Here is a 16,249-nt window from a genome sequence, read left to right as displayed (position 1 = left end):
CGTGGAACTGTTCTGTGCTTGAACCTAAGTCTGTATAATATATAGAGGACAGAGTATGTCCGGCATGGATTTGTCAAACATGATTTTATTATTATTATCATTATTATTATTAATAATAGTAGTAGTAGTAGTAGTACATTTTAACTTGTTTATGTTTTGTCTCGAGCTACTTGTGTTAATGTTATCAGGCTGGGTCAGTGCAGCCTTTTATTGCAGGTTTTTGTCACATATGGTACATTGCAACATCATTCTTAGTTTAAGCCATTTAATTGCAGTTGTGCAAATCATTTTGTAATTTTGGATTAGATAAAGATATATTAGCACCTTTAAAGTCCAGTTAGCTTTACCCTTCAAATGACCAGTGATCTGTGCAGTTTTAGCCCATGTGATACAGTCATTAGTTGAGATCTCTAACTTTCCCGTCTGTCTTTAAACGTTTAACGTCTTTCTGTTCTGCAAAGTGTATGACTGTTCATTTCACATCACTTTTCTGTGCCCCTATTTTGTCTGTCCACTAATCCTTAACTTCAAGTCTCTAATTCAACCAGACTAAAATATCACAGTCTGGCCTTTGATGAAAGAGGGTCAGAAGCAAATGGAGACCAAAGAGAAAGAAACGTTGCACCCCAGGGTGTCTGATCTTAACCAGAGTTGAATGAGTTTGACATTAGAGCACACTGATCAAGACTCAAGGCCACACTGGCTGCAATTGTTAACAATTGGGGATGGGAGCCAACACATTCACTTTGGCAGCAAACTGATTTGCCATCTTTCAAAAACTGCAGCTTAAATGTTATGGATTGCCATATCTGTGTGGATTTGTGAAGCACCTCACGTGACTCTCTCCACATATGCCAGCTCTTCTGTCTTGTTCTTCTGCTCTAATTTTCTCATCATAATTTAACCCCCACTCCACCACTCAGGCTTGCTTTTGCACTTATTCTTCATCATCCTATATGATCATCCCTGCAGGTGTGTTACATTTCCAAGCTAAGTGATACTTTCAGGGACATTTCACTCAAATAACATTTGTAAAATGCAAACAATGCATTTAGCTTTACATAAATATTAGTGGTGCACCTGTTGCATTTTTATAGTTAGAATGTTTTCCCTAATGGTCTGGTAAAGTTATATATTAGTTTTCTTGAAGATTGGCATGGCATCCTTATTGCCTTTAAAAATAGGGTGAATAAAAGAGTGTTCTAGTTGGAGGGTGTAGTTACGCATGACTTGGTGCAGCATGTTAAATAAGATGATCAGTAGTGAATACCATTGAGAATTTAGCCAAGCTCAAACATTAAAAAATGTATTTATTCAAATAACAATAATGACATCACCCCAGGTCTGTATATCTGCAATTATTATGATATTTAATTTGGCAACATTATCCAATTACTGACATAAAGGTGGATCTCGGTAAAACAAAATGCAATTTTTCTTTAAAGTTATTTAATCAAAAAAGGGCAACTCATATTTTGTTGATTCATTACACACTGGGCAACATATTTTAAGTGATTATTTTGGTTACTTTTGCTAATCACGGCCATTAAAATCTAAAATTCAGTTTCTCAGAGAAATAAAACATTGCATAAGAGCATTAACAAGGATTTTCAAAACAGAAATGTCCAACTACTGAAAAGTATGGTCTGTACAGTTTATTTACCCAACACTTACTGCATCAGTGCAGCAGGGCAAGGTGGCTCTGCTGAGTTGTTAAGGAAGGCAGCCCAGGTTGTTTTAATAGTGACCTTAAGTTCGTGCATTGTTGGATCTGTTGTCCCCCTTCTTCCTGATGAGACGATACCCCACAAATTCTCCTTGGGATTTAGGTCAGGTGAGTCTGCTGGCCATCAGGCATAGTGATACTATGGTCATTGAACGTGAATTGGTACTTTTAGTACTGTAGGCAGGTTCCAAGTGCTGCTGGAAAATGAAATCTGCATAAAGCTTGTCAGGAGAGGGAAGAATTAATTGGTCTAAAACATCCTTGTAGATGGCTATGTTGACTTTGGCCTTAATAAAACACAGTGGACCAACACCGCCAGATGACATGGCTCCTCAAATCATCACTGACTGCAAAGACTTTACACTAGACATCAAGCAGCTTGGATTCTGTGACTCTCCACTCTTCCTCTGGACGTTGATATCGACGATAAATTCAAATTTTCTTTCATTTAAAAATGGGACTTTAGACCACTGAGCAATAGTCACAAGGACAGTGACAGTTGTACTTCATGTCTTGGATATGTCTGTATGTGGTAGCTTTCCAAGCAATCCATGCCTTGAAAATCTCCCACCAAACTCTTGAATGTGCTTTGCTTCACAATCCTGTAAAGCTGTGGTTATCCCTGTCATTTATGTACCTTTTTCTACCACAGTTCTTCCTTCCACTCAACTTTGCATTAAGATTCTTGGATACAGCTCTCTGTGGACAGCGAGCTTCTTTTGTGGTTTACCCGCATTGTGGAAAGTCCCACTAACTGACCACAAAACATTAGACCACTCTGGGTTATTTTCGAGCAAGCTAGGGGGATGGTGACCTCTGAATAACCTAAAAAATAATCTTTAATATTTCTAAAACCGTTGAAGCACAAAAAGAAACTTTTAACAGCACAAAGCAGCACAAACGAAGCACTAACTGTTTGGCCTAACAGTTTAACTAACTGTTTAGGGGGGGTTTCAGCTTCACTCAGCTTAATTAGCTAGGTATTACAATTTCTGTATTTAAAAATCTTTTTTATGTATATTCTAATTTTCTGAGAAACTGAATTTCATGTTTTCATTAGTTGTCAGTAGCTCATCACAATAGCAGAAATAAGTGCTTAAAATACAGTGCAAAACAGTACAACATATAAATGTGTAATTCATTTTAATAATGCATAGTTTTGCGTTTCAAATTGAATGACTGAATTAAATTATGTCATATAAATGTTATTATTCAAATTTTTTGAGATCCACCTGTACAGCTACTTACTGTCTAAAAAAAATCTAATTCAGAATATTTTTTTTACTTAGCTGAAATCAGATAATCAAATTCTAAAGCACACATTTCTTCCTAACAGCAGTTTTAAAATAGATTTTTATCTGTATGTTCAAGCTTAATGAATGCTTTTTAGTTCCAATAAACTATCTTGTGGTCTGTTTTTCTTGTTTTATATTTTGTTGTTGCGTTATTACATGACTAATAATAATTTGAAGAGTTTTAACCATAATTACCTCAGGCTGGACTGGTAATTAAAACTGTTTAATGAGAGCAGCATCTGCTCCTCTATTTAGTGTTGTTTCTGGCTAATTTTGATTGGTTTACATATTTACAGTCACAGTTGTTAAGATTTTGCTACACTGTTCAACCAACTAGCATGTTGTTATTACTGAATGCAGATCTGCATCTTTTCCTTTCTTGTGTAACAGAAAGACTTTACTTGAGAGTGAGACACTTTTAAACTCAGATCAATTGGTTGCAGGCAACATAGACTGAGTATAAAAAGGAGGGACGACGGCAGGCTTAGTCTATGAAGAAGCAGAAGAGGTCACAGACAGTACACCACTTTGTGACAAACCATCAGAGAGCCAATAATGTGTTACAAAATTACTTCTTTAATGTATCTTTAATGTAAACTTGCAAAAACACAGTCTTCCACATTACATAACACTGTGAAATGATTAATCTAGTCTGGGAAGAAACTACTTTATAAATGCAAAGACTGGGTATTGCTGTTGGATTTGTTTGACATTTAAGTGTTTAAACTGCACATAGTGAGAATGTATCATGTCCCTGGGATCAATATGACGACATGGTCTCGTGAGTACCATGCAAAAAGATGTTAAATCATTATCCAGATTCTCCTGCTGGAAATCCATCAAACATAATGTAATTGACTAGACCTAAATGCTGCCTTCTTTTGTAAAACTGCAACACACATTATTCTTAAACCCAAAAGAGCAAAACTGCGAAATATTTATTATTTGTTAGTTATTAAAAGATTAAAATACTCTTATTGGTTAACGTGTTTTGCAATTCAGAAACTTTGAAAGCTTCAGGAAACAGAATTATTACATCTGTGTGAGGCTGCTTTCACATAGGAAGTGGTGGATGTTCACACCCATTTAAAATCCATCATTGTGTATGCTGCCCGATGGCAGTGAGGGGTTGTGCTGAGCAATGCAAAGAGCCAGCACACTACCTAGCCTGCCCCTCAGGGCTCTATGACGTCCCCTGGGCCCTTGAATCAGAGACAACATGGTACACGTCCACAAAAACTGACATGGAGAAGGTAGCAATTTCTTAGCATCTGGAGATTAAAGATAAATTGTAACATAAACCAAAAGGCTGTTTTAAATGGACATGTCTAATAATCTAGGAGTAAAAGAATCAGAATCAGCTTTATTGCCAAGTTCGTACATACAAACAAGGAATTTGACTCCGGTACACTTTAAAATTTTTTTTTTTTTTTTTTCATTAAAGAACATACATATATACAATATACAAATATACACATATATAATGAAAAAGGTGCATTTGCATCATCTGTATGCTGTTGTTTGGTACTCTATTAAATGTTCAACAGAGAGACAGCCTGGGGGAAGAAACTGTCTCTAAAAGGGACGTTTTAGAAGCAATAGAAATATCTGAGTTTTTATCTAAGAAAAACAGTAAAGTAATACAAATGTCTTACCTCACAATGGATATACTCTGGCATCAGTGAATACCAAGTGATGATGAATGAGAACATTTTGTCAACAACTGATGCTACATTAAAATATTTGTATCCTTGCTGGGCCCTGCTCAGCCCTTTTCTCTCCTGCTTTTGGCTTTGGTTCTGTCTCCAGGCCATCTTCTATCTCTGACCAACCTAGGGGATACAGTTCTTGTTTGTTAAAATATTCTAATGTCAAAGAAAGCTAAGGATTGTTATAATTCTATTATTGCAAATTTTACTATTGGACCCTCTTATCCCACCATTATAGTTGTATGACATATTTAACAGTAGTATGCCATAACAAAAGAAGAATCTTCTGTTTCCTTCAACTCCTGAGGGGATTTATAAGCATTATGCAGGTGTAATGTATAAACCTAATTGTTCTTAGCAGAACTTGTCCTATTTTTCCATAACTCCATTATATAATGGCTAAAGCCAAAATCTGAAAATGTGTGCAGAAAGATCAGTTTCCACTGGATTTACATTATAACTGTGGGCTCTCCAAAGAATGTTTAAATGCAACAATATTTTCATGTTACTACCTAAATTTGTTTGATGTATTTTAAAACACCTTCAGATAGACTATTCATTAAGGTTTCTTTAAAGATTAGAGGAAATCTGGCTCCTGCAGAAAGAAATCTGAAAAGATTCCAGCTGGTTTATAATTTTTGAACAATTCTCTTCTACTTTAATTCAATACAGCATTTTAACAACCCGGTCGTGATTTCATTTATTTTATTAGATAAAAGTGATACAAATTTACATTTCCTCTCTTTGGCATTTTAGTCACATTGACCTCAGCGAGCATAAGAGCCTATATTAGAAGTTTGCCTTTGAATTCCCGAGTCTCACTTTCATGCTGGGAATGTTATATCAAGTCTGTCTCTGCATTGCAGTTCGACTGCATATCTGCTGAATTGTCAAGAGTAATTCATAGCCTCATTAAGGCCTCTGGGGCACATTTGAGCAGTCTTGTTTTAGGTGATTCCTAGAAACAAAAGCAAAACAATGAAAGACCCTTCTTGTTATTTGAAGTTCATATACATGGCTTTAGAAATTGCTGCAGTTACAATGTCAAACAGAAAGTTGTTTTTATTAATGAATTCCACTTCTGATGTCATTGCACTCTTATAATGTAACTCATTGACTTAATGCAGACTTTTCAAATGTTTTGTTGATAAGTTCTTTTTTCGCCTTAATTACTCGGTCTAATAGATTAACCACTTCCTCTGCAACTACTATTGGTAACATTTAGCAGTTCATTCGAACAAGTGGGGAAATCTAATGTATTTTTGTTAATAAATGAGAGCGTTTCCTAAAATTAAATTTTTTCCCAAATGCTAACTATCCATCCATCCATCCATTGTCTTTACTCCCTATCGCTGGGGTTGCTGGTGCCTCTTTCCAGCAGTCATTGGGTGACAGGCAGGAAACAGACTGGATAGGTCATCAGTCCATCACAGGGCAACATACAGACAAACAGGACAAACAACAAAGAATGCACACACTCTATGTCACAACATATAGCACACTAACACACGCACGCATGTAACAAAAACATTATGAGGCCCATAACAAAAACAAACACACACATATAAACTGATGCCTGGTATTTTTTTAAATCAATACGCCTTTTCTTTCCATCTTTTGAATGAAAACACTTTTGTATTATTTTTGTGTTCTCTGCAATCTCTGCCAACTAAGGCTTAGCGCACACGTATTGCAGCTTTTTATTTGTTATATTTTTCCCTGAACAGTTTTGTTTGTAAAATGTATTGGGGACATTTATCCTGTACAACTCAACTAAAAACAAGGTTTAAAAGTTATTTATGGTGTTTATTATGTCACAAAAGCAGGGATTTCTACTTTAAGTGTGTCTACTTTTGAGATTCACTGTAGGTCTTTTTTTTTACCAGCTGACACAATTATCTGAGTGTATAATATAATTTCTTTAAGATGCTTTGGTTTAGTTGCTGCACAGATGAGAGTAACAGTAAGCTTGGAGATTTGCTGTAAGCCAGTGCAGAACATTGTGCTGAGCACTAAGAACATGAATGAAAAAACATTAGTTATAGAATTAGTTTTTTTTAACAAATAAAAATGGTTATGTGCACTAGTTAGTTGGAAAGGATTTGGCAATATAGTTTGATCATGAAATGCTACTGAACATCACTATCTCCACTAAGTAAACTGCTTTGTCTGCAGTAGGCATTTAGTAAATTGACAGTGTAACCCCGTAATCTATTGACTTTAAAAATAAGAAGTTAAAAACAAGCCATCAGTGCAATAAAATTAGGTATGCAATTATAATTAGTTTTATATGCAAAGCGCTTTACATTTGAGAAGTACCTTAAATTCTACATAAAAAGATTAAACACAAGAATAAAAATCTTCATTCAGCACATCCCTTGTGTATGTAAGCAAGTGGGAACAACCTGTTTAGCATTTTCCAAACCATTGATGTTTGCTTACAAACCAAATCTACCCCCATGTTCATTTGGACGGATTTTTCAAATATCTGTCCTTATGTCCTAAAACATATCAACATAATTGTTGACTTTGGGTGATTGAGGATTCTTGTGCAGAGTTTAAAAGCTAATAGTCTCAAAGCCTTTCTAAATACATCTATCTTTCTCAGTTCAAACAGTTATCTCTCCTAACAGAAGCTCAGGAGAGCTCACAAATCCAGGATTGAAAGATCTACAGACATCAGGATTTTGTTTGTTGTATGGTTGCCTTGAAAAAGTGACCAAAAATTACTAAACTGTGATGATATATGTATTTCAGAGTCCGTGTTGACTGGGCTATGCCTTCTACAAAAATTCTCACAAAGGTAGCTAGCATACAAATTCAAATGAAAAAATACTTTATTAATCACAAAGGGACATTAAATGTTGTTGTAGCTCATTATAAAGATTTCTTTAAAGAGCTGTTATAGATGCTGATGCTGATAGCTGTCTGTCTTACAGCAGATCTGAAGATGCTTCTGATTGAAGACACTGTTGTTGTACAACAGTCACATGAAGAGGATGCTCAGGGTTCTCCATAATGTCCTTTATTTTATGAAGAATCGGTCTTTGCACAATGATCTCCAGAGGTTCCAGAGGAGTCCCCAGAACAGAACCAGCCTTCATTATTAGTTTGTTGAGCTTTTTTAAGTCCCTGGCTCTGATACTGCTACCGCAGCTGTACTTCTTGAGGAAGCTTAGGTTCTTTGGTGTTTGCAGCAAGATGCTGCATATCTTCTATAAGTCTGTTGTGGAGTGTGATCTATTCTGCCATCATCTGCAGGGGAAGCAGCATCAGAGCCAGGGACTTAAAAAAGCAAAACAAGTGGATAAAGAAAGCTGGCTCTGTTCTGGGGACTCCTCTGGAACCTCTGGAGATCATTGTGCAATGAAGGATTCATCATAAAATGAAGAACATTATGGAGAACCCTGAGCATCCTCTTCATGAGACTGTCCTACAACAACAGAGTCTCTTCAGTCAGAGGCTTTTTCAGATCTCCTGTAAGACGGAGTGCTACAGGAGGTCCTTCCTGTCCACAGCCATCAGCATCTACAACGGCTCTTTGAGGAAACCTTCATAATGAGCTACAACAACATTTAATTTCCCTTTGGGATTAATAAAGTATTTTTGAATTGAATTGAATTGAATATGTACCTAGGTCTCTAAGTGTTTAGTTTTCCTCCAATTTCAAGCAACACACTCCACTGCCCATCCAGAAAATTGTCCTGTGTGCAGTGTTCACAGTTTTTTGGTATTCAGGCAGAGGAATGAGAGCATGAAAAAGTCAGTTACCAGCATCTTTGTGAAAAATAAATAGATAACACACCATTAGTTTCATAAGAAAAGCAGAAATTTATGTATTGTTCTAACACTGGAAACTAAACAAGTGTGTTTAGGACATGTTTTCAAAGCTTTATACAGGGGTTGGACAATGAAACTGAAACACCTGGTTTTAGACCACAATAATTTATTAGTATGGTGTAGGGCCTCCTTTTGAGGCCAATACAGGGTCAATTCGTCTTGGGAATGACATATACAAGTCCTGCACAGTGGTCAGAGGGATTTTAAGCCATTCTTCTTGCAGGATAGTGGCCAGGTCACTACGTGATACTGGTGAAGGAAAATGTTTCCTGACTCGCTCCTCCAAAACACCCCAAAGTGGCTCAATAATATTTAGATCTGGTGACTGTGCAGGCCATGGGAGATGTTCAACTTCACTTTCATGTTCATCAAACCAATCTTTCACCAGTCTGGCTGTGTGTATTGGTGCATTGTCATCCTGATACACGGCACCGCTTTCAGGATACAATGTTTGAACCATTGGATGCACATGGTCCTCAAGAATGATTCGGTAGTCCTTGGCAGTGACACGCCCATCTAGCACAAGTATTGGGCCAAGGGAATGCCATGATATGGCAGCCCAAACCATCACTGATCCACCCCCATGCTTCACTCTGGGCATGCAACAGTCTGGGTGGTACGCTTCTTTGGGGCTTCTCCACACCGTAACTCTCCCGGATGTGGGGAAAACAGTAAAGGTGGACACATCAGAGAACAATACATGTTTCACATTGTCCACAGCCAAAGATTTGCGCTCCTTGCACCATTGAAACCGAGGTTTGGCATTGGCATGAGTGACCAAAGGTTTGGCTATAGCAGCCCGGCCGTGTATATTGACCCTGTGGAGCTCTCGACGGACAGTTCTGGTGGAAACAGGAGAGTTGAGGTGCACATTTAATTCTGCCGTGATTTGGGCAGCCGTGGTTTTATGTTTTTTGGATACAATCCGGGTTAGCACCCGAACATCCCTTTCAGACAGCTTCCTCTTGCGTCCACAGTTAATCCTGTTGGATGTGGTTCGTCCTTCTTGGTGGTATGCTGACATTACCCTGGATACCGTGGCTCTTGATACATCACAAAGACTTGATGTCTTGGTCACAGATGCACCAGGAAGACGTGCACCAACAATTTGTCCTCTTTTGAACTCTGGTATGTCACCCATATTGTTGTGTACATTTCAATATTTTGAGCAAAACTGTGCTCTTACCCTGCTAAGTGAACATTCACACTCTGCTCTTACTGGTGCAATGTGCAATCAATGAAGACTGGCTACCAGGCTGGTCCAATTTAGCCATGAAACCTCCCACACTAAAATGACAGGTGTTTCAGTTTCATTGTCCAACCCCTGTATAGCTACACCTATCTGTAATTGTTCATAATACCAGTTGTGTTTGTCCTGCACCTGAACCATGAGCTACTGCTAAACATAGATGGTATTAAATATCGCATGTCCACATGTTTTAAAAATGTCTAATAAATAATGAAGCTTTTTACTGTGGCTTCTGCATTTTTAGATCTGTGCAATATGACAACAAGTTGATAATGCAGACAGCTTCCTTCTGCAGTGACACCACACATCCAGAGAAGCAAGAGTTCAAAAGTTTCATTAGAGTTCTTTGTTCAAATGTTTACCTGCCTGGACACATTGTTTGTAGAAACAAAGCAGTTTCACTGAGGTTTATATTAGCAAGATTTATAGTGGCTCATTAGCTAACACTAAGGTTGGCAGTCAAAATCCAGACATCCGCCTCTTGTTTTTTAGACAAAGCTATTTTATTTACTTATTTTTCAACAAATTGGGATGTAGTAAGTACAAAAGGGAAATCTAACAGCTTTAGTCCAGCTGCCTAGTTCTAAATGAAAGGCTCGCTAAATTTAACTTTATTTAAAATTTTTGTTTTTGCACGTGAATAATAGAAAGCCAATAAAAAGGTAGGTTATGCTCATGCAGTTATGAATTTTAAATATTTGCTTTATATTTGAGGGAAAGGAATCTCAAGACATGTATAATGATGAAGCCATGAAATATCAAACATTATCAATAGGTCATACTGCCTCTACCTATTTTAGGAATACCTAAATATTATTGGACTAACAGAAAACTACTTGGAAATCACAGAAAAACTCATAGTTTAAACCTAATTTGAATATAATTTGATAAAGCTAAAGTGTGAAATAAACTGCACTGATAGCTCAAACATCTGACAAGCCATGGTGGATCAATTGCTATTGCCTCAGTAATCATACCATGAAAAAAAAAAATAAGGCAAGTTTTAAATATGTGTTTATCAGTTCTCATAAATATGGCATTATTGCAGAATTAGTAGGTCACACGTCCATTTTACCCTCTTAATTAAGAGAACGGTGGATAATCTGCCGTCATTTATTTTAGCTGCAAGCAACAGAGGTTCTATAAAGCAGTAACTAGGATGGTGCCCTAAAATGGCAAGGCGGGAGATGTAATACTTTAATTTTTGGTGTTGACGTTTTCAGTATCAGTCAGTGGTGTCTTTAATATGGAATTTAATAATTTTGATGGGATAAGACGACATAACTAAACAAATTTTCATGCACTTTAAAGAAATGTCGATTATTTAAGCCTATAAAGTCCAAGAAATGACGTAAAGTGTGTGCTTTAAGTCAAATGAATTTGAATCTGGCCTTTAGTGGGGATAGTTGTTCTGGACCAACATTTTATGTCCAATTAAGTCAAAAAGACATATTTCATGTAGAACATACATGTCATGTTTTAGTTTGGTGAAGGATTCAAATGCAAAGACTGACTGAAATACACTCACCGGCCACTTTATTAGGTACACCTTGCTACTACTGGGTTGGACCCCCTTTTGTCTTCAGAACTGCCTTTATCCTTCGTGGCATAGATTCAACAAGGTACTGGAAACATTCCTCGGAGTACGCAGGTAGGCTGTGGCGTTGACACGATGCTCAGTTGGTACTAAGGGGCCCAAAGTGTGCCAAGAAAATATCCCCCACACCATTACACCACCACCACCAGCCTGAATCGTTGATACAAGGCAGGATGGATCTATGCTTTCATGTTGTTGACGCCAAATTCTGACCCTACCATCCGAATGTCGCAGCAGAAATCGAGACTCATCAGACCAGGCAACGTTTTTCCCAATCTTCTATTGTCCAATTTTGGTGAGGCTGTGCGAATTGAATCCTCAGTTTCCTGTTCTTAGCTGATAGGAGTGGCACCCGGTGTGGTCTTCTGCTGCTGTAGCCCATCCGCCTCAAGGTTCGACGTGTTGTGCATTCAGAGATGCTCTTCTGCCTTGGTTGTAATGAGCGGTTATTTGAGTTACTGTTGCCTTTCTATCAGCTCGAACCAGTCTGGACATTCTTCTCTGACCTCTAGCATCAACAAGGCATTTGTGCCCACAGAACTGCTACTCACTGGATATTTTCTCTTTTTCGGACCATTCTCTGTAAACCCTAGAGATGGTAGTGCGTGAAAATCCCAGTAGATCAGCAGTTTCTGAAATACTCAGACCAGCCCGCCTGGCACCAACAACCATGCCACGTTCAAAGTCCCTCAAATCACCTTTCTTCCCCATTCTGATGCACGGTTTGAACTGCAGTAGATCTTCTTGACCATGTCTACATACCTAAATGCATTGAGTTGCTGCCCAGTGATTGGCTGAATAGAAATTTGCGTTAACAAGCAGGACATGAAGTCTGAGCAGAGAAATGGGTAGGCAAGGTAATCAAGACGGACGTGGAACGGACAGGCAAACGGAAAATCCAGCGGTGAACAGGGAGAAATCAGAAGCTTAAATACAGAGGCAGGGGTGGAGAAATGACAAGCATCCCAAAAAAAGCTAACGGAGGATATGTGGCATAACTGTGGCAGAAGGGAGATGGGGAATCTCAGGGAGCTAGACTAATTAACAAAGATAGAGCTGAGCTGGGACAAAAAGAAGTTTTCAGCAAGGGGAAAAGATAAACAGAGATGTAACAGAATAAATACGATAAAATACAATGAACAGAACATGAGAATAAAATATAAACCTGAACAGAAAACCATGAACAAAATAAGCAACAAGGAAATGTTTAAAAGACAAAAGAAAATCAAAACCCAAACACCTGGAGATCGTGACAATATGCCAGTAGATCCCACTGAGTGGCCTAAAGGTCCAGCTAGAATTGTATGCACTGACATCTTTGCAACTGCGGAAACTTTATTTATTTACCAAGCTGAGGTATTTAAATGGATTCACAGCTGTGCATGTTTGTTGGAATCAGCATGTGGTTATTATGTTGTAATCTAGTGAGAATGTGTGTTTTAGATGTGCCCGGGCAAACAGGCAGAGTTGAGGTTGCGAGTTGATGATACAGGCAACAGTGGTTGATTTAATACTGGTGGACTATGCTACCTCTCTGTCTGTCTCTGTACCATCTGTTCTGTAGGCCCCACAATGTGGTAACAGTTGGGGAATTTTGTGCCTAATAACCAAAGTACATCCCTCTCTTCACAGACTAGCATCATAAAAAACAGTGTAAAGGTATGACTCAATTCATATAGAGTCTCACCAAAGAGTTTGTCATTTATTAATTTGATTAAATTTTGTGCATTACACGTTACACAGTTTTATTTGAGTCTAGTAGTTAATAAAGTGGTTGCTGTTTTTCACATCTTTGCCACAGGTATCAACATCTCTGAATTGATTCATTTGTGACTAACACAGATAAGCTGCAGTTAGTGCCATGGTTACTTATTAGATGCTTAACCTATTTGCATTAATGATGAACATTGATTTGTAAGCACACATATTTACTTCTAATTAAAGGTTGTATGAAAAGGGACTTTGTTTATTTCAGTATAATAGTCACAACTGGCCTTTAAAAGGACCTTTCATGATCAGTTGTGGATGGTGGGGAAATGGTAGCTATACTGGTGTGAGTTACTTATCATAACTAAAGGTCTGGTTTTGATTTAAGCTTGTTGAGTCATAACAGGTTCAATACATGACTCAAATAAAATAGGCCCCGCTGACCTTTTAAATTTATTTCATGCACAGTTTTAAGTATAAACACTTTTATCATCTATTGAAAATCAGTAAAGAACTGAAATGTCTTGGATGTATGAAACTAAAAAGAACGGGTGAATCATCTGTTTTTCATTTGCTTTTGTCTCTGCAGAAATGTTTGAAATTCAATGTGGATGCACCAATCTGGCTGTCCAAGCAACGAATCCTGTGTACCCTCAACCAGAGCCTGAAGGATGTACTCAACTATGGCCTATTCCAGCCGGCTTACAATGGCAAGGCTGGCAAGTTTCTGGATGAGGAGAGACAGCTTAGGGAATACCCTTTTTCATCCGTTGCTCCTGTACCTTATCTGGAGGTAGGTGCTGATCATGTGTATACTTGAAACATTGTGGGCTATGAGGAGGAGAGAGCTAGGGAAGGAAAACAGATGGGGGTACATGTCATTGTACCATGCATTTCTTTGTTTTCTTTATTGCTATGAGTTTATATTAAACCAACCCATCATTAGTTATTATTTTAATGTTTCAATTGCCTTTTTGTCATGTTTCTGGTCAATCTATGACTTGAAAGTAGTTATTTATATTATTATTTATATATTATTATTTGTATTTAGATTTTCCTTAAAAAGCATGCACTTGATCGCAAAAGCTTTGCAGTCTAAAATCGGTTAGGAGAATATAAACTGCACCTTTCATCAGAATTTGCAAACATCTGGCACTGGTGAGTACTGTTGAGTACAAACTAGCAAATCAGCCAATCCGCTCATACTGCTACAACACATTTCTGGATAATTATGTGTTTGCCAGGTAATAATGTTTACATGCTGTTTTTTGTTTTGTTCTGCTGAAGACTTCATAAATGATAGATCCCAAATTATTCAACATTACTGTTTATAAAGCATGCATTTTTCAATGTTCTTCATACATAGGAGATACAGTGGATCTTAAAAGTGTAAACACTACTGTTAAAATGCCAGACTTTTAAAAATATGGTGACAAATCAAACATTTTGTACATTTAATGTGACTTATATTCTGTACAATTCAATAAAAAAATGAACAAATCTGCCAGAGAGTTAAAAAGAAAGCTGCCTGGTAGCATATGTATGTACATTCATAAAGTACCACATCATCGGACCACATTTTGGTTCCATTTCAGCACTCACTCTTCTTTATTAGAAGTTTTGTCAGCATCCCACATCTTGGCTTTGCAATGTTTGCACACTAAGCCCTGCAGAGGTTCTCAACATTTATCAGCGTCCTTCAGGTAAACTTTCCTGTCAGATTTAGTTCTGAACTCTGGCAAGGTCATTCCAATATTGGAAGTTTCTTCTGGTTGAAGCTGTTGTTTTATTATTTGATGTATGCAATGTCTGCCGCCCCTTCAATGTTGCTGTCAAGCTCTTAACAGCCTCCCTGACAAGTTTTTGTCTTGTCTGTTTTATTAGGGTGAAATGTCCAGTTTAAGCATAGTTTCCACCAATTATAGAGGATGCTCGTTACTGTACGGAGGTTTTTAAACCCAAAAATACTTATGCCCCTAGCTAATTAATGGTTAGATTTTTTTCACTTGACCAAGACATTTGTTTTTAATTGGCCAGGCAGTTCTTAAAATAAAATAAAACAATAAAAAGAGTAGTATCAATAATTAAAAAACATTTTTTAATTCACTCCCTTCTCAATGATCAGTGAAAAAACAACATTAGCATCACAACAACTAAACCTTTTGTATAATTGCTATCAGATTTAAGTCAGATCTGTCTGGGCCACTTCAGAACATTATTATTATATTGCACTATAAGCATGAATGTTATTCCAGTCAAAAGAAACATGTGGGCCAGATTAAAAAAGTAATTCAAACCTAAAACTGCTAAGGGTTTGAACAATTTTAGGCTTGACTTTACCACTCAGCAAATGCCCTAATGATAAACCTGCTAAGAGAACTGATGTTTATTTACAGGTAATCAGATTCTCTATAACTGGCACGTATGAACAAAAGAAGATTAGACACTGGAACTAAATCAAGAGGGTGTTTACATTTATGCAGGCAGGTTTTTGCAGATTTTTAGTTTTTTATATTTTTCTTTCAAACAGGTTCCTTTGTTTTTTTTTCGCTAAAGTAGATGTTATAATAAAGGGTGAAGAAAAGTTCTGAAATGATTTATATTGGTCTAATGTTTTTACATCAGTAAAACCTGGTGTTTTATTTGGTGTGTGAACTTTTTATATCTGTCATGAAAAAGAAACCCATCTTGTATGAAATCAATAATATTGAATGTATTGTTCCTAAATAAAATTAGTTTTTTTGTCCTTTAAAACCCTTTGCATGAGACACAGATAACATGCAGTCTTACAAAGCATCCATCCCCATGTTTGTATGTATGCCTCTATCATGGTTTGTCAGCCTAACAATAATGCTGTCCTCAATGGCAGTGTGATGTTTAGAGCAGCTGTCATCTCTTAGAGATAATTGTAGTGCTTGTCTATCATAGTTTGTGATCTGAGAGAATAGCATGCACAAAAAATCACTTTACAAACTGTGGCCTGAAGTTGTCAGATGGTTTTATGAGGGGTCATGTTTATTTTCAGAATTTCTACTGTGTAAAGAGGGGCAGAGCATTATCAGGAAAACAAAGTAAGATTACTTATGGATTTCAAAATAATTTTAGCATTTCGTTTGTAATTACCTT

At 37.2% G+C, this 16,249-nt stretch overlaps 1 protein-coding gene across 1 annotated transcript in view; it reads left to right on the top strand.

Annotated features, from left to right (window-relative positions):
- The window catches only part of shank3a (SH3 and multiple ankyrin repeat domains 3a), a 229,784-nt gene that overhangs the window by 26,833 nt on the left and 186,702 nt on the right, over window positions 1-16,249 (top strand). Inside the window, exon 2 of the mRNA XM_047351838.1 lies at window positions 13,713-13,916. Within this exon, the coding sequence (XP_047207794.1) occupies window positions 13,713-13,916 (204 nt within the window). The remainder of the gene's footprint in view (window positions 1-13,712; window positions 13,917-16,249) is intronic.

Source organism: Girardinichthys multiradiatus, chromosome 2 (assembly GCF_021462225.1).
Source record: "Girardinichthys multiradiatus isolate DD_20200921_A chromosome 2, DD_fGirMul_XY1, whole genome shotgun sequence".
Taxonomy (NCBI): domain Eukaryota; kingdom Metazoa; phylum Chordata; class Actinopteri; order Cyprinodontiformes; family Goodeidae; genus Girardinichthys; species Girardinichthys multiradiatus.
The sequence above is the reverse complement of the archived record's forward strand: the minus strand, read 5'-3'. Positions and strand labels throughout refer to the sequence as shown.